The 23,710-nt window shown below is 49.4% G+C and overlaps 1 protein-coding gene and 1 non-coding gene across 3 annotated transcripts in view; one reads left to right on the top strand and one right to left on the bottom strand.

The window, feature by feature from the left end:
* Nucleotides 1-72: 72 nt before the first annotated feature.
* Nucleotides 73-23,710, bottom strand: part of TRPC4AP (transient receptor potential cation channel subfamily C member 4 associated protein) — a 79,507-nt gene continuing 55,869 nt past the window's right edge. Inside the window, exons 9-19 of one of the 2 annotated variants that reach the window (XM_039479241.2) lie at nucleotides 19,015-19,157; nucleotides 13,879-14,010; nucleotides 10,977-11,035; nucleotides 8,222-8,323; nucleotides 6,707-6,790; nucleotides 5,608-5,698; nucleotides 4,034-4,174; nucleotides 3,296-3,404; nucleotides 2,023-2,135; nucleotides 1,018-1,224; nucleotides 73-896 (exon numbers count right to left, since the gene is read on the bottom strand). In XM_039479241.2, coding sequence (XP_039335175.1) covers nucleotides 759-896; nucleotides 1,018-1,224; nucleotides 2,023-2,135; nucleotides 3,296-3,404; nucleotides 4,034-4,174; nucleotides 5,608-5,698; nucleotides 6,707-6,790; nucleotides 8,222-8,323; nucleotides 10,977-11,035; nucleotides 13,879-14,010; nucleotides 19,015-19,157 — 1,319 coding nt within the window. In that variant the 3' untranslated portion in view covers nucleotides 73-758. Of the gene's footprint in view, nucleotides 897-1,017; nucleotides 1,225-2,022; nucleotides 2,136-3,295; nucleotides 3,405-4,033; nucleotides 4,175-5,607; nucleotides 5,699-6,706; nucleotides 6,791-8,221; nucleotides 8,324-10,976; nucleotides 11,036-13,878; nucleotides 14,011-19,014; nucleotides 19,182-23,710 lie in introns of both variants that reach the window. The other variant, XM_010342675.3, reaches the window with a different exon arrangement.
* Nucleotides 13,068-13,174, top strand: LOC120367944 (U6 spliceosomal RNA). The gene has a single exon (XR_005582185.1). It is a non-coding gene; the product is annotated as a U6 spliceosomal RNA (small nuclear RNA).

Consider the following 23,710-nt stretch of genomic DNA (forward strand, 5'->3'; position numbering starts at 1 on the left):
GTTTCCTTCTCATTCTTTGGGGTTCAGGAGGGGAAAAAGTCCTAGGGACAAAAGCCAGTTCCACAGCAGTCATTTAAAATAAAGTTATTTAATAGTCTCCATTTAATTGGTTTATTTGCTGTTAATAAATTGGCAACACAAGGAAGAGCCCCATGTCCAGGCTCAGGCAGGAGCTGCTGCCCTGTGCCCCAAGGGATGGAGGGAGAGGCCCCTCCACTTCTGTGAGAGCCCCCTGGGATGAACACAGCGGCCAATGAGCAAACAACCAGAGGAGCTAAAAGAAAATGAGGCAGGAAGGGCAGAGGGGCAGGCCTGGGGGAAGGCAGCATTCTCTGGTAACCCCCACCCCTGCCCAGGGCTCAGAAGCCTTTGCCTGGGTCTAAAGGCCAGGGATAAGGGAGGCTTGGCTCACAGATGAGGGGGGTCACCCATATCTTCCTCCCCATCCCGGGACTGACAACCAAGTAACCAGGCAGGAGCTCAGACAGAGCTAATGTTAAAAGTCCTCTTACCACTGGGTGGGCCTGGGCCCCACGGTTCTGAAGGAAAGGTGGGCATGGTACCCCATCCTCATTATGGGGACTGAGGCTCTCCGATGACCTGGGGCCCTGAGACCCAGGGGGACCAAGGGCTTCTAGGACTTCCCTCCCACCAAGCCTGTACCCAAAGACCTGGGGCAGGCAGAGAGCAGCAGGGAGGCACGGGAACAGGGCAGGGTGTGTGGCATTGTACCCACGCTCACCCACACTGGCCCAAGCTCACTCCTCAGTGAAATCCCTGTCTATGTCCATGTAGGGCTCCTCGATGTAGCTAACGAGGGCAGAGGGTGACTGGCGGTCCGGGTTCAACAGGATGGACACTGTCTCCTTCCAATATGAGAAGCTGATGCAGGAGCTCTGGGCAAAGAGGGAGGGGCTGAGGGGCACCTGGAGGACCCGGGTCAAGCCCAGCACCAGGACACCCCTCTGAGAGGCCCCGGGTCCCACCCATCACTGCCTGGAGGGGTGAGGCACTCACGTTCTCTAGGCAGGTGCTGTCCTTGTCTTTGTGCAGGTAGTGCTGCTGCCAGAAGCGCAGCAGGTTGTGGAAGTTGTTGAGCAGGAAGCCGGGGTACTTCTTGCTGTGCTCCATCCGCTGCAGCAGCCGCAGGTACAGGGGCAGCCGCTCTTTCCGTCGGGCCAACATCAGGATCACTAGGCTGGTGTTGAGGCAGCTGACGTTCTCCTGCAAGGCCACAGGCCGGCCAGGTCAGGGGCTGGTAGTAGCCCCAGGGGCCCTTGGTGAACCTGGGCAGCCACCAGGCAAGCAGGAGAGTGGCCCCAGGCCTCGGGCCACCCACAGACCTCTTCCCCACACAGACGTGAGATAGGACTGGGGGAAGGCGGCTCCAGCACCTGGCCTGAGTACCTTCCTTTTCAGCACGACCGCCTTCCACCCTACCCGAGGGCAACGTGTCCCAGTCCAGACCCCGGCTGAAGCATCACTTCCTCCGAAAGGTCCATCCCCAGGCAGGGCTGGGTGCATGAGTTAGGGGTGATCATCCTCCTTCAGAAGTGCCAGTCAGCACTTGCCTGTCTGCCCCACTCACCATGTACTCCCCACGGAGGGGGGCCTTACCTCAATATGGAACCAAAGACCACCTCTAAGAGGTGCTAGGATCACCCCCGCTTTAGAAGAGGGGTGAGGCTCAGAGAAGGAAAGGCTGCATGACTGTTTGGTGAGGGAGCTGGGCAGCCTCAGGTCCTATTCCGAAGCTCAGCATGGCAGGAGGGGTGAGGGACATGGACACGGGGGAGGCGGGGACAGCACTGGCCTGGGAGTCAGCCTGGACCTGAAGGGACTTGCTAGCCCTCCTTAGGCCCCGTCCATTCTATAGGGCACTGATTCCTCCCGAGGACAGTCCTCGGAAGAGCTGGGTCCGTGGAGATGCACTTCTGGAGTGAGGGTGGGAGACAGAGACCTGCTGGGCTCCAGGACAAATGAACTGGTTTCTAACCAACCTTCCCCGCCGGGGCCTCTCACCTGGGTCAGCGTCTGCACATGGATGATGTTGATGAGGCGGAAGAGGAAGGACATCTGCGTGGGCACCTGGGCTATGTAGGCGAGCAGGCGGCACTCGGACAGGACCTCAGCAACTGCGGAGGGAGAGGAGGGTGCGCAGCAGGTCAGGCTCGGGCTCAGTGGCTGGGCTGCCCAGGCCTCGAGTCAAGCCCCGCTTGGGTCCCGACTCTAAGGCTGGGAGCTCATCATCAAAACAGCTGCAATGAAAGCTGACTGCAGCAGGAAGAGGAACCTCCGGCTGTCCTGCCACCAGGCAAAGCCCGTGTTCTCAGAGCCCCCAGGTGTGCCCCATACCTCATCCTCCAGAACCAAGCTCAGGGCAGGTCTCCCTCAGCCACCCCCCGGCCCCTGCCCCACACCCCGACTTGGCTCCAGACTCCCTCTATATCACACACAGGAGAGTTTCCTCCACAGAAAGATGAATCCATGACGCTACATTTAAAAAAACGGAAAAGTTCAAATCCTCCTGCAGAGCTCCTGGCGCAACTGGTTTTCTGCACCAGCTCTCGGGTAAGTCTGGCCCAGGGCTGAGACCACAAGGCACAGGTTCTGCTCCGTCCACTGGCATCGGAGCAACTGCTTCCCACACAATCGGGAGGCGGGGCAATAGCCAAAGGTGCCAAACTGTGTGTGGCTGTTCCCCTGAAACAGACCCTCTGGGGCAGAAAAAAGAGGCAAACAGCTAAATTACCAACCAGGATACTTCTTGCTATCAATGACGGTGACAGTGATAAGGAACAAGCTTCTGACTTTTTTTTTTTTTTTTGGTGGGGGAGTCACAAACCCTCAAGAAAATCTGCTGGATGCAACAGGCCCTCTCCTAGGAAAAAAAAGCACCCATGTGCACGTACACATGGAAGCACGTGGGCAAGTCCAGGTGAGTTCAGACGCCCACTGCACCACAGGGCACTGAGGATGAAGGAGCCAACTCATCATGCCAGGCAATACCAGCCCAGGGCAGGAAGGTCTTTTTCTGGTTTGTTTTTTGCTAGTAACAATGGTTTTTTACCTTTTTAAAGTGTCGTACCTGCTCATTAAAGGAAGCATGAACAACAGTGAAACGTCAAAGCAGCAAGGTGAATTGCCCTGAGAGCCGCCACCTTGAGGCCAGGCCGGCCACATGGGCGTCTGGTGCAGGCCCTCAGTCATTCTTGTCTCCGTGCTGGAGACAGGGTGTCTGATGCCAGCACTCTCACCCTGCGTGACTCGCCTTGACAGGCTGGCTTTCATGTACCTTTCATATCCACCTGGTTTTCAAATCGGTCCAGGGACAGAGTGACACAGCGCACCAGCATGTTGGAGTCCACCAGGGAACTGTTGATCTGCTTCAGGAACACCTGGAACTGCAGCAGAAACCAAGCTCATGGTGGGCGGTGGGCTGCTGCCAGCAATGGCCATGGCCTGGGGGGACAGTCACTGCAGGGGCGTGAGCGACCTCCACCAGCCCTACTGCTTCAGATAGGAAGACAGAGGCTCAAACAAGCTTTGTGACCTGCCTCACTACCCCGGTACTAAAGGCACCCCCCGGAGTACAGCACAGATCTGACACTCTGGCCAGTGGTTTCACACTGAAGGGTGCTAGACTCCACTAATTTTACTTCTGATCTTACTTCAGTCAGCCTGAGCTGGGTTTCTGTCACACATACACCCAGTGAGCCTAACACACTGGGGCCAGTCCCTCCCTCCAGCAGCTCCCACTGTGGCACCCACCATGCTGCATCACAGCAGGGGCACAACCCACCCATTCCCACCTTCAATCTCTACCCACAAGCAGCCCCGGTTTTCATCCCTGCATTCCCCGGGTCTAGCACAGTGCCAGGCAGAGCAGGTTCTGATGAATGTCTGCCAAAGACTGCCCCTTCTCCCCTGTAGTCTCTAATTTAAAACCTGTGCCTGAAGACTGGCAGACCAGGACTCCAAGAAAACTTCTGGACAAGCCAGCACACTCCACAGAGCCCTGGGTTAACTTTACCTTTGCATCGGTGTTGATGTATTTATTGAATCTCTTGAATGCATCAACGTTGAACTTCATCAGTTCCCCCAGGAGGTCAAAGTAACTCTGGAGTACATCCCTTGACTTGCACTCGCTGTCCACAATGCAGTAAAGGATGTGCTGGGTGAGGAGGGAGAGGGTGAAGCTGGGTGAGGAGGGAGAGGGTGAAGCTGCGAAAATACTGAGTTTTCATCCTGGTTCCCTCACCAGGATGCTGGCTCAAAGCCAATTCGCGCCCTGAGCTCCATGCCAGGCCCTGGGGTGGCTGCCCCCACCCCACCACCACCACCCCAGGGCCTAGCATGGAGCTCAGGGCATGCATTTGCTTTGAGCCAGCATCCTGGTGAGGGAACCTGCAACCCTGTCTAGATTATTGTTTGAGGACGCTGGTAGCTCCAAGGACAGGACCAGGCCTGACAGACCTCACCAGGAGGTGGAGCAGACTGGGAATGCAGCACAATCTCTCCCCTGTTCAGGGCATACAGCTGAAGTCTGTGACCTGTTTGTGGTCACCAAGATGGCAGGATGCTCAGCTCCCAGGTGAGGGGAGCTGCTGTCACCAGGTCTAACATGGGCCACTGCCTAAGCACTGAGGTCATTCAAGTAAATGAAGGACAGAATTTAAAAGCAAAGGACACATTCTGACCCCATGGTTTGTGTTTGTGAAGTTGTTTAAATAAAGTTTATACCAAAATATTGAGTTTTCATCAAGAGAATAAATCCAATTTAACTCCTTTATAAAAAGTTTTCCACATTTTCTTGATGTTACATTGGTTTGGATCAATTCTTTTCCACATGGATTTTATAATTCATGGGTCAGTTTCTTGTCCATATAAAAAAAATTGTGTTTTTTTTTTTTTTCTTTTTTTTCTTTTTTCTTTTTTCTCTTTTCTTTTTTGAGACGGAGTTTCGCTCTTGTTACCCAGGCTGGAGTGCAATGGCGCGGTCTCGGCTCACTGCAACCTCCGCTTCCTGGGTTCAGGCAATTCTCCTGCCTCAGCCTCCTGAGTAGCTGGGATTACAGGCACGCGCCACCATGCCCAGCTAATTTTTTGTATTTTTAGTAGAGACGGGGTTTCACCATGTTGACCAGGATGGTCTCGATCTCTTGACCTCGTGATCCACCCACCTCGGCCTCCCAAAGTGCTGGGATTACAGGCTTGAGCCACCACGCCCGGCAAAAAAATTGTTTTAAAGACTAATGATAACTCTGGCCATTTTGCTCTAAGTTTTACTTTTTCTGAAGACCATTATTCAATAAAGGAAAATTAACTTTTACTATCAAGATATCCTCAGAGTCAAAATGCCTTGCTGGGTAACTAAGCTCTCACCCTCCTGTATGGCCTGGCCACCTCCCAAATCTGTCACCCCTTAAACACCCAGGGGAAACCCACAGTTGGAAACCCAGGGCAAACACCAGGCAGCCTGCACTGGCATTTACAAGTCGAAAGATTTGGTCTGTTCCTGATGAACTGTTTGGGGGTCAGGACAGGACAGCACAGTGCACGGGCTGGGAAGATGGAACCCAAGACCCTGGCTCCTCCAGACCATACCTCCAGGAGGCCCCGCTTTAGCAGAAACATCTGGTCTGCATAGGAAGTGGTCCCTCGGAGGAAACTCTCCACAGCCCGAGCTTGCCAAAACCTGCAAACCAAATATTGGCTCAGGTGGCTAAGGCTGCCCTCTTCTGGCTCATGTTCAATTCCGCAAGGGGTTTGGACATGTTTGTTGCCTTTTCATGTACTCAACAGACATTTACTACATCTACCAAGCATTGGGCTTCATCCTGGGCCTGGGGACATGGCAGTGGCCCCATCCTCACAGAGGTGCCAGCTCAGTGGAAAAGTCTATCTGGGTCTGTCTGGAAGGGGCTGTGTCACAGAGAAGGTGCCATCTGGGACAGAAAGGCTGGCTCCTGCAAGTCCCACACGAAAACAGACTCTAGGCTTTGCCCTTTCAGAAGAATGGGAGGATGTGCAACTGAGGGGCCAGGAATGTGTGAGGGAAGCTGAGAGACACCTGCAGACAGGCCACTGGGCTCACAGACGATGGGCTGGCCTAGAGGAGTGATGGCTAACGCTGACCGAGGGAATCAGAGGGCACAGCAGGGATCCATGACAGGGAGTTTGGACACGGCACTGAAGTGACAAAGGCCCATGTGGGCATGAAGCCTCTGGACAGCTCACACCCAGCCCTGATGGAAGTCCACCTGTCCACAGACCTCAAGCCTAATCTCAGATATGTCTAAGGACCTCAGAGAAGGCCTTCCTGTACTCACCCAGCCCCTACCCCTAGCAGCGGAAGAGGCTTGTCTTTGTTGCTCCAGCCCTGGCTCCATTCCTTTCTACACTGCATTGAAATAGCACAGCTCTAGGGAATTCATGGCAGGGCCCGTACCCTAGTTCTGTCCCACCCACGCAGCACCAGCACAGAACAGGTGCTTGGTGAATGCTCGCTCACTGTGGGCTGCAGCAGAAGCTCCCATATACCTGCCAGTCAACACAGGGCAAGATGGCAGTCAAACTACCTCTCCCCAGCAGAAACTGTGCTTCAGGAATGAACTCTGGTGACTAAAGTAGGTATTCCTAACCTCCTGAGAAACACCTCGCTTGGGGCCCCACAGAATTGGCAGGTACCTGTCTCCAGACCCACCTGAAAGATGACTCTGCTGGCTCCTTCTTCATCACCTGCAGCAAACGAGTTAATAAGCCCCTCTTCCCATCACACACCAAACTCCTGAAATAGGAGAGAGAGACACTGGTGACAGATCGGAGAGGCTGCCAGGGTCCCTGGGGCTGGGTCACTCTGCTGGCTTCGGTAGTGAAAAACTATGGGGACATTTCCAAGTCTGCAGGACGCCTCTCTGTACCAGCTTGGTCCAGAGCCCAGGAGACCCCTGCAGCCACAAAATTACAACCACAAATGCACTCCCACCACATCTCAGACCAGCTTTCCCTCCCAGGCCAGAAACACATCCACAGTCAGACATGGCCCAGAACTGCCAGAGGAGGGCTGTTTATACCAAAAGTGTGTTGAAACAGTCCACGACAGTCTGCCAAATGGGGCAAAGACTGTGCCAACAGGATGACGCCGAGTGTACTCCCTGCCCGAGGTTCATCCTATTGGTACAGTCTTTGCACCATTTAGGCAAAGTGCCCACAACTCCAGGCCTCAGCTTCCCAGTCTATGAAGCAAAGGCTAGAGATGAAGAAACAACTCAGGCCCCATCATGGGGGAAGGAAGAGGGCCAAGCAGGCAGGGGTCTGGGCCCTTCAAATACAGCAGCTCTACTATGATCCACTACAGACATCATGGCAGGACTGGGGATGATTTTATTTGAATGAAGCATTCTGCTGCCTTAGAAAAAAAGGTTGGGAGGTAAGGAGTGGTGGCTCACACCTGTAATCCCAGGATTTTGGCCAGAAGTTCGAGACCAGCCTGGGCAACACAGTGAGACCCCATCTCTACGAAAAAAAAGTAAAAACACTAGCTGGGCATGGTGGCCCACACTTGTAGTCCCAGCTACTTGGAAGGCTGAGGCAGGAGGATCACTTGAGCCCAGAAGTTTGTGGCTGCAGTGAGCTATGACCACACCATTGCTCTGCAGCCTGAGGGACAGAGCAAGAACCTGTGTCTAAAAAAACAAAATAACAACAACAAAAAAATCAAAAAAGGTTGGGAAATTATAGCTGTTGTTGGATAAAATCCACTGTACTATGACACCTGTGCTACTGGCCCCCATTGCTCTAGAAGGTGAGGTGAATCTAACTCAGGTAACACTGCCTAACAGTCGGCAGCAGGTAACAGGTTTCTATCCGCCCTGCTTGGCTGCAGACGTCACCAGGCAAGAAAGAGGCACATCGGCAAAGGTGCCAAATGCACAAGACAAGGGAGGGCAGTGCGGAGCACACGTGACTTCCGGCAGGTGACCTCTCTGAGGCTCTGCTCCCTCACTGTAAAATGCAGGTACTGATGGAGCATTGCCCCTAGGGCTGCCGTGAGGCTCCAATGAGAAAATGCAGGTGACAGGAATACAGTGCCTGGTACATAAGAGCTACATGTGAGAGAGGACTACGCATGCATGCCTGCCTGTGCTCACCTGTGAGCCCCCAGGGAACGTGGACAGCCAGGACAGGCTGAGGGAAAAGCTGCACCGCCTGCACTCACCTGTCGGTGTTGAGGACAGCTTCCACCTCAGGGATGTTGGCCTTGAGAGAGATGGCACTGAGCTCATTCAGCTCCTGGTTATTGAGTAACAGGTACTTGTTCCTGAAATAAAATGGGTTAGAGGTGGTAAAGGGCAGGAACTGAGGCTGCTGGGTCAGTACCGGGATACTGCAGGGTCTCCTGGCCACTTCCTGTGAAGAGATCTGAGAAGTCACTAGGCACTTTCCTCCAGCACCTCTCACTCCAGCCAGCACCTGCAGGAGGGAACTCTGGGCTCTCAGGCTGTGGAATCTCTCCCTGCCCCCAACCCCCAACCTCTGCCTGCCACATTCACTGACAAGGCCCCTTCCTTCAGTAGCTCTGGGCCTTTCTCTTTGCCTATATTTCTGCTTGTTTTCTCAAAGGCACCAACACCTCAACATGTCCAATCATACTCAAGCCTGGCCCTGCTGCAGCCGTCCCACCAGCCACCAGTCACACATCACACACAGGCCTGGTCAACTGTTTGACACCCCCTGACACTGACACCCAGCTTGCCATCCAGGCCTGTCACTGCTGGGTCCTGTGCTCCCAGGACACTAGCTCCCTAAAAGGTATCCCACTGGAACTGAGTTATCACACAGGGTCCAAAGTGATCCTCAGAATCTGGACTCTGATTCTGTCACTCCTGGTGAAAACACTTCACAGATTCTCACTGTGTTTAAAACACAGACATTTTCTGGCTTAGGAGGGGGTTATATCCCGATAAACCCATCATATTTGAAAACACCGTTAAGTTGAAAACACATTTAGGCCAGGTATGGTGGCTCACGCCTATAATCCCAGCACTTTGGAAAGCCAAGGTGGGCGGATCACAAGGTCAGGAGTTCGAGACCAGCCTGGGCCAAGATGGTGAAACCCCGCCTCTACTAAAAACATAAAAAATTAGCTGGGCATAGTGGTGCATGCCTGTAATCCCCGCTACACGGGAAGGTGAGGTAGGAGAATCATTTGAATCTGGAAGGCGGAGGTTGCAGTGAGCCAAGATCGTGCCACTGCACTCCAGCCTGGGAAACAAAACAAGACTCTGTCTTGGAAAACAACAACAACAAGAAAACTCATTTAATATAGCGAACCTACTGAACCTCACGGCTTAGCCCAGCCTACCTGGAATGTGCTCAGAACAATGACAGCCTACACTTGGGCATGATCACTGCCAACATGGCAGGCACAGAGCAGAGTACTGGCTGTCTACCTTGGTGACCGCGTAAACTGTGTATCATTAGCCCAGGGAAAGATCAAAATTCAAAATTCTACTTTTGTACCATTGTAAAGTTGAAAAATCCTAAGTGATGGACTGTCTGTATATAAAATCCAGGCCTGTGAATGTGACCCACAAGGCCCTGTGTAACCCAGCCCAGAGCAAAGCCCACATCACTCCCATCTGCTGGCCACACTGGTCCTCCCTCACTCAGGGACTTCTGGCTAGAACATTCACCCTCTCACATGCCTGTTCACTCAATTCACTAGAAGCCGACCCTTAGGTCTTGACGCTGACAAGCCACTTCTGCAGGAGAGAGTGCCTGAGTATCCTCTGGCCAGTTCTGGACCCTGTCAAATGTCCTCTCACAGACCCCTCTCCTCTCTTCCTGGATACCATCTCCACTCGCCACTCATGTTCAACAGTGGAATCCTCTGATAAATGATTGTCTCCGTTTCAGACCTTGCCCTTCATGAGAGCAGGGACCATGGCTGTTGGCATTCACCCTGACATTCCACAGAGTACTCAGATTGAAAAGTCTGAGATGAAAGTCAGAGACTTACTTCCTCAGGCAAAACAGTGCGGTTCCATAACATATGTGGTACCATTTTTCAGAAGGTCAATATACTTCCTGGAGCCCTTCTTTGGCTGTTAGCCAGAAAAATCCTCAAAGAGGACGGTTACATATGATGGAGGTGCCCTGGGCCACAGCTGTCTCTGGGCATGTTCTGTTAGCTCCAATGCAAGTTTTTAAACAAAACTTCAACAAACATTTAAAAATCAGGACCTTTTACATAAATCTTCATTTCTGGCTTTCCTTGACAGAAAAAATCGGAAGTTATGCAACAGTGAGCCCAGTTTCCTGTGCACAGGCAGCTGGCTGGAGCTGAGCTCATAAACCTCTGGCTCACTAAGACGATGTCCGCACCACATCATCTCCCCAATGCCAAGGTCAAGGATCAGCTTCCAGTCAGCCCCTTCCTGCATGCCAGTCACTCACTTCCTGCACTGTTTTCCTTACAGCAGACAGTAATTTTCCTTGTACATTGAAGGTTAAAAAAATAAATGAGGGCAGAATGTATTTAAAGAAAAATGAAAGGGAGCACACATCCTTGTGGAGGGAAGAATTCCCCATCTGCTCAATAATCAGCTGGCTCTGCCTGTCTGAGGTTCCTGCTGGCCCTTGGGAATAGCCACGCTGTCCACTCTTGCTTCAGAGGGGCAGTTGGCTGAAAGGTCCATTGATTCCAAAGGTAATAAGGGGCCAACGACTTTCATATTCACTTCTTGGGGTGGCTGCGAGAGTTAAAAGGAAGCTCAGAGGCAGTGCCTGCCCTAAGGAAGGTTGGACAGATGGCAGCTCCTACTTCAGTGTCACACCTGCTAACATGGAGGGAATAGTGGGCTTCCACCAGCTCCAGGGACACCTCTTGTACTGAGGCCAGGGACCAGACAAAAAGATCGAGGCCTTCAAAAGACAGCCCAGTGACTCTCCTTGCACACACTTGTACTTACTCATGGTGGTCGCTGAAGCTCTGAAGAAGCCTCAAAAACTGTATCTTCAAGGTGATGTCCTGAAACACATAAAACAGACTCAATGTTAAAACCACAGTCACAAGCCTCCAAAATAAAACAAGCAGATACTCTGGTGAGAGCCTGCTTCTCTGACCCTCGGGTCCTCAGGCACCATGAGGACTTTGCTTTAGTTAGAAAACCATCTGTTCACTTCCACATCTGATCAACAGCAGATTCAGCTAATGTGGCCCCCTTCCTGCTAAAAACATGCCAGCACACTCAATAAAAAATAAGGCTGAGCATGGTGGCTTACACCTGTAATCCCAGCACTTTGGGAGGCCGAGGCGGGCAGACTGCTTGAGGTCAGGAGCTTGAGATCAGCCTGGGCAACATGGCAAATCCTGTCTCTACTAAAAATACAAAAATCAGCCAGGCATGGTTACTGCGCCTGTAATTCCGGCTACTTGGGAGGCTGAGGTGGGAGAATCAGTTGAACCTGGGAAGCAGAGGTTGCAGTAAGCAAAGATCGCACCACTGACTGCACGCCAGCCTGGGTGATGGAGACTTTGTCTCAAAAAACAAAAACAAACAACCTCTCCCCACCACCAACAAAAACAGGTGTGGGGAGGAGGTGGGAAGTCCATAGGAATAAAAAATGAAGAAATGACCGAGGAGTTTGGAGTAGTGAGCCAAGGAACTGACACTCAGCAGCTGTGGGCAGTGGCGAGGTGGAGACAACACTAAGGCTTGGGTTCTAATGCCCAGCAGGGACCAGACAGGGTCTCAAGTCCCTGTAAGGCCTGGGGAACAAGTATACTTGGTGAAAGAAGGGTTAGAAACGCCCGACCCACCAGCCCAGGGAGCCGGGAAAGAAGTCTGACCCACCAGCCCAGGGAGCTGACAAGGAATTCTGGCTCTGCCAGGGTGCTGCTGGCAGGTGAAGGGGGCCTCCCAAGAGCAGCAAAAACCCTGGGCTCACATACTGGGGCAGTAGGGCCAAGACAATAAATATGAAAACTGGCTGTGGGACAGCTGTACCCCTGCCATATCTGGCAGACAAAAGCAAAAGTGCCCTGTAGAAATGCCTCCCAGGCTGAGGCTACACAGGTGCCCATGGGGAAAACTAGCCCCACTGAAGGTGGCCTCTCCACAGACATTAAAGAACACAAGGCAGCACTCCACCCTGAGGTCTGAAGACCCAAACAAAAGCATTAGCACCCCATGAGCAATCGAAAGAGACCTTAAGAAAAGTATTTTAAAAATGATTAAAGACAGAATATGCAACAGAAGAAAGACATTAACATCATGGCGAAGCAGTTTCTGAATTGAATCTAGAAATGCAAAATATATTTGCTTGAAATTAAAAACTCAAATGATAATGTAGAAGAGAGGTCACTGAGGGAAGTCCCCAGAGTGCAGTGAAGAGATCAGGGGTCCCCATGGCAGTGGGCTCTGACGGCTGTGTGGCACTTTTAGGTCCAGAGCACTTTCCTTCTCGTGCTGGTAGGCAGGCTGCTGACTAGCCTGGGGGGCCAGTAGGGGAAAGAGTATTATCCTCCTTTCCCAAGAAAACAGAGGCTCAGAGATCCAGTGACTCATTCAAGCTCTTCCAACAAGCCTTCCAATGCACAGTTCAGAGCTCTCTCAAGGGGACTGTGACAGACACAAAGTAAAGGAGAGTTCTTGGGCTCAAAAAACCAAAGCATCCAAAACTCCCTTTTTGTGTGTGAGACAGTCTTTGCTCTGTCACTCAGGCTGGAGTGCAGTGGCTTTACCGCAGCTCACTGCAAACTCCACCTCTCAGGTTCAAGCGATTCTCCCACCTCAGCCTCCCAAGTAGCTGGGATTACAGGCATGCGCCACCGACACCTGGATATTTTTGTATTTTTAGTAGAGATGGGGTTTCACCATGTTGGTCAGGCTGGTCTCTTAACTCCCGACCTCAGGTGATCTGCTCACCTCAGCCTCTCAAAGTGCTGGGATTACAGGTATGAGCCACTACACTTGGCCCCAAAGCCCTTTGTTGATGGGGACCATTGGTGGAGTATGGTCCTATAGGTGGCTGAAAATTACAAGAGGATAAAACAGCAAGTGCTCGCTTCGGCAGCACATATACTAAAATTGGAACGTTACAGAGAAGATTAGCATGGCCCCTGCGCAAGGATAACACGCAAATTCGTGAAGCGTTCCGTATTTTTTTAAAAAAGAACAAAAAAAGAAAAAAAAAACAAACAGCAAATAAAGAAAAGCATGCTGGTAGCTCATGTAGTGGGCAGCCCCCTGCCTTCGGTGAAATGAGATCCCCATCACACAGATGTACGGGGGGAGGCTGGCTAGAGGACCCCAGGCAGGAACTTTTTTTTTTCTTTTTTTTGGAGGCACAGTTTCACTCTGCAGCCCAGGCTGGAGTGCAGTGGTGTGATCCTAGCTCACTGCAACCTCCACCTCCTGGGTTCAAGCAATTCTGGTGCCTCAGCTTCCTGAAGAGTTGGGATTACAGGCACCCAACACCACATCGGCTAATTTTTAAATTTTCAGTGAGAGACACAGTGTCTCTTACACTAGTGAGACGGGGTTTCCCCATGCTGGCCAGGCTGGCCTCGAACTCTTGACCTCAAGTGATCTGCGTGCTTTAGCCTCCCAAAGTGCTGAGATTACAGGTGTCAGTTACCGCACCCGGCCTAGGAACATCTTAAAAGGGATTTCTGCACAGGTTAGGGTGGGGATTGGGGTTCACTCAGATCCTACTCCAAGGTACCTTCCAATTAGGGGACTATAAAATATGACTTTTAGTTTCTGGTCTACTCCCAAAGGAAAAAAGGTCAAAGGGTCAGCAGAAGGTCTTGAAACAACTACTCCAAGCAAGTGAGGCCCCATGTGTCCCCAGGGGCCTCCTGCTTACCGGGCTACAGTCACAGTTCTGGTTGTGACCATGAAGGACAAGGGAAGATGCTGAATGCTTCCTCCAAATCAGCTTGTCAAACAAATTATTGAGTCCGGGGATCAGCTTGAACTCTGCAATCATTCTGTGAACCTGGATGAAATAGGAACGGAGAAGTATGAAGACAAATGTGCTCGAAAGATCTAGCAAAACCTCGTGCTCAGCACACATGATAACAATAATCAGAACGAAGGCAACCATCAGTAGGGGTGCCACGGTTTGAAGAAAACATCCATCTAACCCCTACACCCACCACACACACACTTTTAACTTTGCTCATTAATGTTCCCAATAATCCTACAAGTCATAATATATGGCAGGTCCTATCATAGGAGCTTGAGTTTGGGATGCAGATAGTCCTGCATGAGATCCAACAGTCCTAGGTTTGACTCTTAGCTTTACCATGTGCAAACGTTGTAACCTTAAACAAATTCCTTAAGATTTGTCTCCTCATATTAACATGAAAACGTCCCTGATGTTTTGCATTAGGATACATTTCAGCTGAAAGATACAATTATTAAAAAGTAAAACTCTTAAAATCTAGAAAAATCTCTGCAAAAAATTTAAAAAAATGATCTAAGAGTTGGAAACGCCTTTCTGAAGGATTATACTAAACCTGGAAGCTCAAAAAGAAGCTTGTTGACATCAACCACCCAAACTTTTTAATATTCTGCACAGCAAAACTCAAAATAAGCAAAGTCACAAGCCAAATATGACAAACACGGAACATACGTTGGCAATTCATGCCACAGGTAAAGAAATTCCTCTGTAAGGAGTCCTACAAACTTCTCTGATTTTTTCACCTTTTCAGACTGGCAAAGGTAACAAAACTTTTTAAGACTGTGTTGGTGACTTGGGCATCAGGCAAATTCACATGCTGATGGTGGGAGGGCACACTGGTACCACCTGCACAGGGAAGATGGTTTGGCAGTATCTCTAAAATTGTAAATCCATAATCCCTTTAACCAGCAATTCCACTCCAGCAATTTATTCTCAGGCAGATCCATATAAATACTAAATGACATATATTTACAATGCTACTCACTACAACATTATTGTAATACCCCAAAACAGACATAACCTACACTTCCATCAATGGGGATTAGTGAAATAAATTATGGTATGCCACTCCATGGGATATAGGGACCGGTAAAAAAGAATCAAAGTGTTTTTTCACGTTGTGAACTAAACTGCCAAGAGATAGTACTGGGAAACCAAGTGTGTTTATGCTACATTACTGATCATGTAAAAAAAAGAGGAATATAATTTGCCTCTGTAAGCATAAAATGTCTCTAGAATGATACACTAATAACTGGTAAAACTATCTGCTTCATGGAACCATTAGAATGTCAAGGATCAGAGGGGACAGAGGCTTCACTGATACTAATTTATATCTTTTAAAACAGAACTACAGGAGCGATTTCCCTATTAAAATGTGTTTATATAACAGAAAGCTATTACTAGCCTTTCTGGGGGCCATTATAAGAATCAAGTCAGAAAGCAGACGCAAAGCTCAGCACACGGCGCCAGTGCTCCATTACTGCCATTTTACAAGGGGGAGGAGAAGTTCAGCAAGACCAGCCTGGGCAAGGTCAGTGACTGCAGCAGCACCTAATTCAGGTGTTCTGGTCCTAAGTATTCCCCTTTCTAGCCCACTACAGGTATGCATTTATCTTGGGAGACCAGAACCTGACAAAGACAACCCTGGCAGCCTCCATTCCCATGGACCTCTTCTTTCAACATATTAGGTTGGTGTAGAAGTAACAGCAGTTTCTGCCACTGGAAGTAATGGAGGTGACTGTTTTCTTCCTAATGGAAATCACAGCCTCTGGCCAGTGTTAGACACGTAAGCAGTCCAGAATCTTGTTAGCCTGGGGCCGATGTAAAATGACACCTGCTCTGCCACTCAGGTCTTTACTAAAACCCAGCCTGGGTCTACCTTAACTAGGGTTGGGGAAGTATGATTGGCATTTATGGTGTTCACCAAGCCCTGTGCCTTCCTGTCTCACTCCAAAGAGCTCTAAGTCAGGCCTAGGTCACACAGCTATAAAACGTTGCTGCAATGGTCCAAAAATTTCGTCCAGTGCAATTCCTCACTGCACAGACTAGAAACCCAGCTTAAACAGACTAGGGGTGAGTCACAGCTGGGAAGAGAAGGGCCTTCTGAGGCAGACTTAGACTTGACCCTAGGTCTTTTAAAGTCCACGCTAGTGCTTGGGTTTGAGGTTTCTATTACATTATTTCCTTTTTCTCTTGACAATACCAGCTTCTTGGCTGGGCATGGTGGCTCACACCTATAATCCCAGCACACTGGGTGGCCAAGGCGGGCAGATTATCTGTGCTCAGGAGTTTGAAACTAGCCAGGGCAACATGGTGAAACTCTATCTCAACTAAAAATACAAAAAAATTAGCCAGGCATGGTAGAGTGTGTCTGTAATCCCACCTACTTGGAGGGCCGACACAAGAGGATTGCTTGAGCCTGGGAGGCAGAGGTTGCAGTGAGCTGAGATCGCACCACTGTACCACTCCAGCCTAGGTGGCAAAGCAAGACTGTCTCAGAAAAATAGGGAAAAAAAATCAGCTTTTTCACCTGTAAAATTTCTAGGACAAATTTTACTTGTAGAATGCATTATTCCTACTCTCAGGTCCGGTCCCATAGCCTGCTCTATAGCGGGATGCTGGGCAGGTGGGCAAGATGAAGCACCACTCTTCCTGAGGTGGCAGTGGGTAAGAGCTCAGGCTTTGCAGTCAGCCAGCCTGGGCTTCACAAGATAGATCTGTGACCCTGAGTAACATTCTTTGAGCCTGAGTCCCTTGACAGAGAAGACGATGGGGGACAATGGAGCTGTTGAAAAGGCTCAATGAAGTAATGTGGAAGCTACTCAGGGCACTAAAAGAAACGACTGCTACATGGCTGATTTTCATTAGCACCAGAGGGATGAAACTTGACAGCATTTGAGGAGACTTTCCAGTCTTGAGATTTCAATTTGGCCAAGAATGGTCAGAGAACTTGGCCCAACTGCCCATTAACAAGAAGGCCACTTTAAGGAGGAAGACTTCTGTGAGGCCTGGCCAAGGAAACCCTTTCCCTTGCTACCCAGTGTTGGCGGGATCTGGGAACCTGGGTCCTCATGGTGCCCAGCACACAGCAGAAACTCAGAAAAGACTGACTGTGCAAATGAGAACATGCTGGCGAAACAGTGGTTTTCAGGGGGCAGGATTTCAAGGTCACTAACGGTCCCTTCCCAAGGAAGCAGTACTGTAATCATATCGTTTAACTCCAGATCACAACAACTCAGAGCAACTTGACAACAAGGCAGCCCAGGGAACAGGGAACTGCTGTGAGAGGGCAGAAAGAGGACGCAGGGCAGCAGAGTTTAAATGCTGGCTCTATCCGGGCCTGTCCCCCGAGAGCACAGCCTACTTTGCCCCGGCTTTCTCAAGAATCAAGTGTGGGGACACCGACTCACTGACTCACCGACTCACCACCTGTTGTGCAACTTCCTAAATGCCTGAACATTGAAATACAAGTAACTGTGAAAGTATCTCGAAAAAGTAATAGCACTCAACACATAGAATTACTGTCCCTACAATTATTTCAAATATAAGTAACTGTGAAAGTGCCCCCAAAAAGTAACAGCACTCAACACATAGAAGCTGTCCCTACAATGAATATTTTTGATAAAAAACATGCTCCATATTGAAGGAAGGGACACCAATGCTGTGGCTATCAGTGTGGGATCTCATTCAGGGTCCTGTTTTAAATATAACCACATGTTGAGGACTCCCAAAGTGGTACCTCCAACCTTGCCATCTCCCCAACACCAGCTGTAGGTAATCAATCTAACTGCCAATTCTAAGAGACACCCCAATCTACCTTGTGCAAAAAGGAACTCCCCATCTTCCTCCCTAAGCCTGCTCCTCCACCCGTTACCTGAAAGCCTTAACCATCTCAACACATGGCAAATCCATGCTCTCACTTACTTGGGCAAAAAAACTTCGGGAGTCACCCTTAACTCCTTTCCTCACTCTTATGTTCACATCCAAACCATCAGCAAATCCTGTCTTTTAAAACGTATCCAGAATGCAAGCATCTCCCACCAGTCCCACCAACAAAGTGCCGGTCCTAGCTGCTATCATCTCTTGGCCCTATCGAGAGCCCCTAATGGTTGTCCTATTCCCTTCCTTGCTGTTTCCAGTCTTTCCCAGAGCAGTCAGAGGGACGATTTCTCACTTCACTCAGAGAAAAAACCAGTCTTTAAAATGGCCTCTGGCAGCTTGCCGTGACCTGGCCCTTGCGAGCCCGCAGCCCTCCTCTCCCCTGGCTGCTTGCTCCAGGCCGCCCCCTGGCTGCCTCACTGTTCCACCGACTACGCACGCTCCTCCCCAGGGCACTGCCCCTTCCCATCTGGTAGGCTCCTTCCTCCTCTTCTGAACATTTTCATCCTCACTTGTAAAATGCAGGTAACTGCACCTCTGTCACCCAGACTTGCGATAGTCCAGTATCTCCTCACTGAGATGTCTGGTTTCCCTGCTAGGAGAAGGGCGTAGTCTGCAGAAAAAGGCTACTTTTCAACAGTCTTGGGCAGGCGGGCCACACTCTTCCAGGCCTTTCTCCCACTGTAGGTTATGGGTCCTTCCTCCCCCATCTTGGAACTACTTCAAGGCTCAGGGAAGCCCTGCACATTTGGAGACCCGTACTTGCCCAGTTTTCATGAGCAGACAGAGCTCTGGGCTCTGTCCCACCGCCTTGAGCCCACAGGAAGTTGGCAAGGCCTCCAGCACATCCACAGGGCCAGTCTTGCCAGTCTTCAACCCTTCAGTCTTCACATCACAGAGGCAAGCTGCCTGCTCCTGCCCTGAGCACCAACCAGAACTGCCTCTAGACATGCTCCACATAGTAAGGCACAGTGGAAAGGCTCCAGTTCTGCAATCAGCCTGGTTTCCTTATGAGTAGAATGGAAGGAGGAAGACCCCTATGCTTTGCCAGGCTAGAGTGAAAGCCATTCCACAGAAGGCCCAGTGGAGCACCAGCATACCACGAGCACCCAGGCAGCACCTGCTCCCTGTGTCCTGAGACCATGGAGAGGGGCCCACCTGGTTTCGCTGACGCCCCATCAGCAGCACGCAGAGGACATAGAGCACTTCCAGTTTGTACATGATCTCATGCATAATCTTCATTGACTGGGGCAGCTGGGTCCTGGCTGACGTGTGAGGCAGGCCATTCTCCTCAGAAGCCCCTGGAGGAGGGAACACAATGGAGGCTGACATAGCCACCGGAGAGAGGATTGAGTCATGGCTTGTGAGAAAACACATTTCTGCCCCACAAACCTGCTTTGAAAAGACTTAAGGTAACACAGCCATTCAGCTAGGTCTTGGGCCTAAAACAGAGATTTTGAAAGCCACAAAACTCTCTCCAAACCCCTAGGAGCCAGGCAAGCTCAGAGACTCGGAAAAATGGACTCCGCAGTAGTTGTGTCTCATCAACTTTAACGTAAAGTAAAAATATTCGAACACAGTAACACAGTAACATGACCCATCCCTACCTGCTTATCCCCTCCTCCTGCCACCAGCCAGACTCCCCAGAAAGTACCCAGGCAGATGTCTGACAGCAAATTCTGTGGAACTATCTTCAAGTTGCAAATGGCTCTGCTTACTTGGTTTTTCTGCTGAGATTCCATGAGGGGACACCGCTGAAGCCCGAGAGGGATCCTTTTTGAAAAATCCCCCCACCACCACCACCCCATTTTTTAAAAGAACCATCTAAATTTTTTTAAGGTTCAACTTTCTAAAGCAGACTGGGTATCACAACTGATGCTACTGAGGCAGATGAACAGATACCTACAGGCAGATTTCCATTTTAATCAATGTCATTACTGCTAACATCAACAGCAACTAAGCAATATTTATGGGACACTTGGTATGTGTCAGACTTGCTGGCTTTATAACTGTAGGAAGGTCACCTCCTCACTAGGCCTTAGACTGCTCTGTATTACTGCAGCGGACAGCTAGGATTATAACCTGTGAGGATTCAATGGGAACAAAGAGAAGCCCAGCATCTGATTCTTAGGAAGTCCCCAGTCACTCCTAGATTCCTATTTATTTATTTATTTATTTAGAGACGGAGTCTCGCTCTGTCACCCAGGCTGGAATGCAGTGGTGTGACCTCAGCTCTCTGCAACCTCTGCCTCCTGGGTTCAAGCGATTCTCCTGCCTCAGCCTCCCAATTTGCTGGGATTACAGGCACCTGCCACCACGCCTGGCTAATTTTTCTATTTTTGGTAGAGATGGAGTTTCACCATATTGGCCAGGCTGGTCTCAAACTCCTGACCTCAAGTGATCGGCCTGCCTCAGCCTCCCAAAATGCTGGGATTACAGGTATGAGCTACTGCGCCTGGCCTAGATCCCTATTATATTAAGAGGGCACTGGTCAGAGTCAGGAGAGGCTAGGTGATCTTAGCAGAGTGACTTCCCTTGTTTCCTCATCTTTAAGGTGAAAGGATGAATTAGTAACTGTCAAGGTCCTCGCAAGCTCCTACAGAAACTGTTTCCCTGGCAGCCTTTGCAAAGGCCTCTGTGTGGTATAGAGGAGTGGTTCTCAGACATATTCAGGTAAGGCTCATACAGAAGACACAGTGATACTCTGCAAAGTATCAAGACAGAAAAACCTAACCTATTCCAGCCAGGTGTGATGGCTCATGCCTACGATCCCAGCACCTGGGGAGGCCAAAGTGGGTGGTTTGCTTGAGCCCAGGAGTTTGAGACCAGCTGGACAACACAGTGAGACCTCATCTCTACAAAAAACTTTAAAAAAGTAGCTGGGCATGGTGGCATGCACCTGTAGTCCCAGCTACTCAAGAGGCAGAAGTGGGAGGAGGACTGCTTGAGCCTGGAAGGTGAAGGTTGCAGTAAACCAACAGAGATCATGATACTGCACTCCAGCCTGAGCAACAGAGCCAGACCCTGTCTCAAAAAAAAAAAAAAAAAAAAAAAAGAGAGAGAGAGAATCTAACTGATTCTATCCTACAGACTTGGAACTGTTTTTCCCAGCCATGTTAAAATCACAACCCTAGAAGACGACAAGCTGCTGAATGAGACGTGACTGAGACACAGCATGGCACAGTAGTCAAGAGCACAGATACTGAAGCCAGACTACTAGGTTTGAATACTATTCACTAGCTGGGTAGTCTTCAGTAAATCAGCTGACCTCTCTGTGCTTCAGTATCCATCTGCTTTTGCTAAACAGCAATAATGACAACCATACTTACCCCTTAATGCTGCAAGGAGTAGAGGAATATACTGAAGATGCCTAGAGCAATGACCCACACAAGTAAGCAACATATAAACCAAATAGAAGTTAAGTTCTCAGAAAACAGTTTTTCTGCTAATGCTTGCTACTTTATTTTCTTCTTTTTGATATCTAAGCTTTTAATGAGAACTAAAGTGGTAGGAGGCAAAGACTCAGGAAAAATTTACTGGAGAAATTTTTAATTTAAGAGATTCCATCTACTCCTATTTATTCTCCTGTACCTTGGGCAGAAAACCACGGTTACTCAATTTCCATGTTAGGACTCCTTGGCCCAGCTCCCAGAACAGTTAAGTGTCAACTAATCTGTGAAGTGAACCTGAAGGACTATCACGCAGAATCCTGTCTGTGTTGTGCACTGCTGTGTGACCTTGCGTGCTTGGCACCCTCGGCACCCGGCCTGTGGTGCTCCAGGGAGTCCTGCAGGGAAGGATGTTTATGGAAGCAGTGGGCACAGCGTGTGGCACACAAGTCCTACTCAGAAATGAATGTCTGGGAAGAAAGAGACGGGGCAGCTTGACACGTCTCCAAGTCACCACCAACTTTTGGTGCCTGGCTTGCACAGACCTGACAGATTGTCTGGGATAAATATTTTCAAGAAACAGTCTCCAAAGCAATGGCCAGAGCTTAGCAACAAGGTCAGTCCCAAGGATGAGGATGGGAAAACCAGCCTGTGCTTCCTTCTAAGTCTCTTCGGATCTACCGTACTGACTAGAGCGGTCACCACTCCGTCTGCACTGCACTCCATTTTCTGTGGCCATGCACATTCACCTTTTTTTTTTTTTAAACAACTTTGAGCTACAATGTACATAGCATGCAATTCATCCTTTTTTTTTTTTTTTTTTTTGAGACAGAGTTTCACTCTTGTTACCCAGGTTGGAGTGCAATGGCGTGATCTCGGCTCACCGCAACCTCCACCTCCTGGGTTCAAGCAATTCTCCTGCCTCAGCCTCCCGAGTAGCTGGGATTACAGACACACGCCACCATGCCCAGCTTATTTTTTGTATTTTTTTAGTAGAGATGGGGTTTCACCATGTTGACCAGGATGGTCTTGATCTATTGACCTCGTGATCCATCCCCCTCGGCCTCCCAAAGTGCTGGGATTACAGGCTTGAGCCACCACGCCCGGCGCAATTCATCCATTTAATTAATTATGATACTGTGATTTTTTAGGATAGTTAAGAGTTGCACAGCCATTATCACGCAATTTTACAATATTTTCATCACCCCCAAAAAGGAGCCTTGGACTTATCAGTCATTTCATATTTCCCACCAAACCCCTTTGCTCTAGGCAACCATAAAACTATTTTCCGTCTCCATGCAACTGCCTCTTCAGGACACTTCATATTAAGGAACTCATACAATAAGTGGTCTTTCGTGACTGCTTCTTTCACCTAGCACAATATTTTCAAGGTTTACCAATGGTTGTAGCATGTATCTGTATTCCATTTTTTTATTGCTGAGTAATATCCTCTAGTATGAATATATCACATTCTGGCTTGGTACAGTGGCTCATGCCTGTAATTCCAGCATTTTGGGAGGCCAAGGTGGGAGGATCATTTGAGCCCAGGAGTTTGAGCCCAGCTTGGGTAACAGCAAGACCTTGTCTCTACAAAAAAAAAAAAAAAAAAAAATAGCTGGGCATGGTGGCATGCACCTGTGTTTTCAGCTATTCAGGAGGCTGAGGTGGGAGGACAGCTGAGCCTGGGAGGTGGAGGCTGCAATGAGCTGTGATCACATCATTGCACTCTAGACTGGGTGACAGAGCAAGAACCTGTCTCAAAAAAAAAAAGTATACCATATCCTGTTTATTCATTAATCAGCTGATAGTCATTTGGGTTATTTCCATAGTTTGGCTATTATGAATATGCTGTGATGAACATTCCTGAACAAGTTTTTGTATAACATATATTTTCATTTCTCTTGGCTATATTTCTGGGAGGAGGATTCTGGGTCTTATGACATAAAAGCATGCTTAAGCTTTTGAGGAACTGCTGGACTGTTTCCTAAAGTGGCTTCACTATTTTACAGGCCCACTAATAGTGAATGAGGGTTCTGATTTCTCCATATTCTTGCCAACCCTTATTATCCACCTTTTTTGATGATAACCATTCCAGTGAGTCTAAAGTAGTATATCATTGTGGTTTTTTTTGGTTTTCCTCTATCACCTAGACTGAAGTGCAGTGGCAGGATCATAGCTCACTGCAGCCTTCAACTCTGGGCCCAAACAATCCTCCCACCTCACCCTCCCAAGTTGAAGTTGCCAGGACTATGGGCATGTGCCACCATGCCTGGTTAACCAAAAAACAATTTTTTTTGTAGAGATGAGGTCTCGCTCTGTTGTTCAAGCTGGTCTTGAACAATCCTCCTGCCTCAGCCTCCCAACGTGTTGGGATTACAGGTGAGAGCCACTGTGTCTGGTCTCACTGTGGTATTGATTTGCATTTCTTTGATATTGAACATTTCTCCCCTGCTTACTAATTATTT

Source organism: Saimiri boliviensis, chromosome 9, assembly GCF_048565385.1.
Source record: "Saimiri boliviensis isolate mSaiBol1 chromosome 9, mSaiBol1.pri, whole genome shotgun sequence".
Lineage (NCBI taxonomy): Eukaryota > Metazoa > Chordata > Mammalia > Primates > Cebidae > Saimiri > Saimiri boliviensis.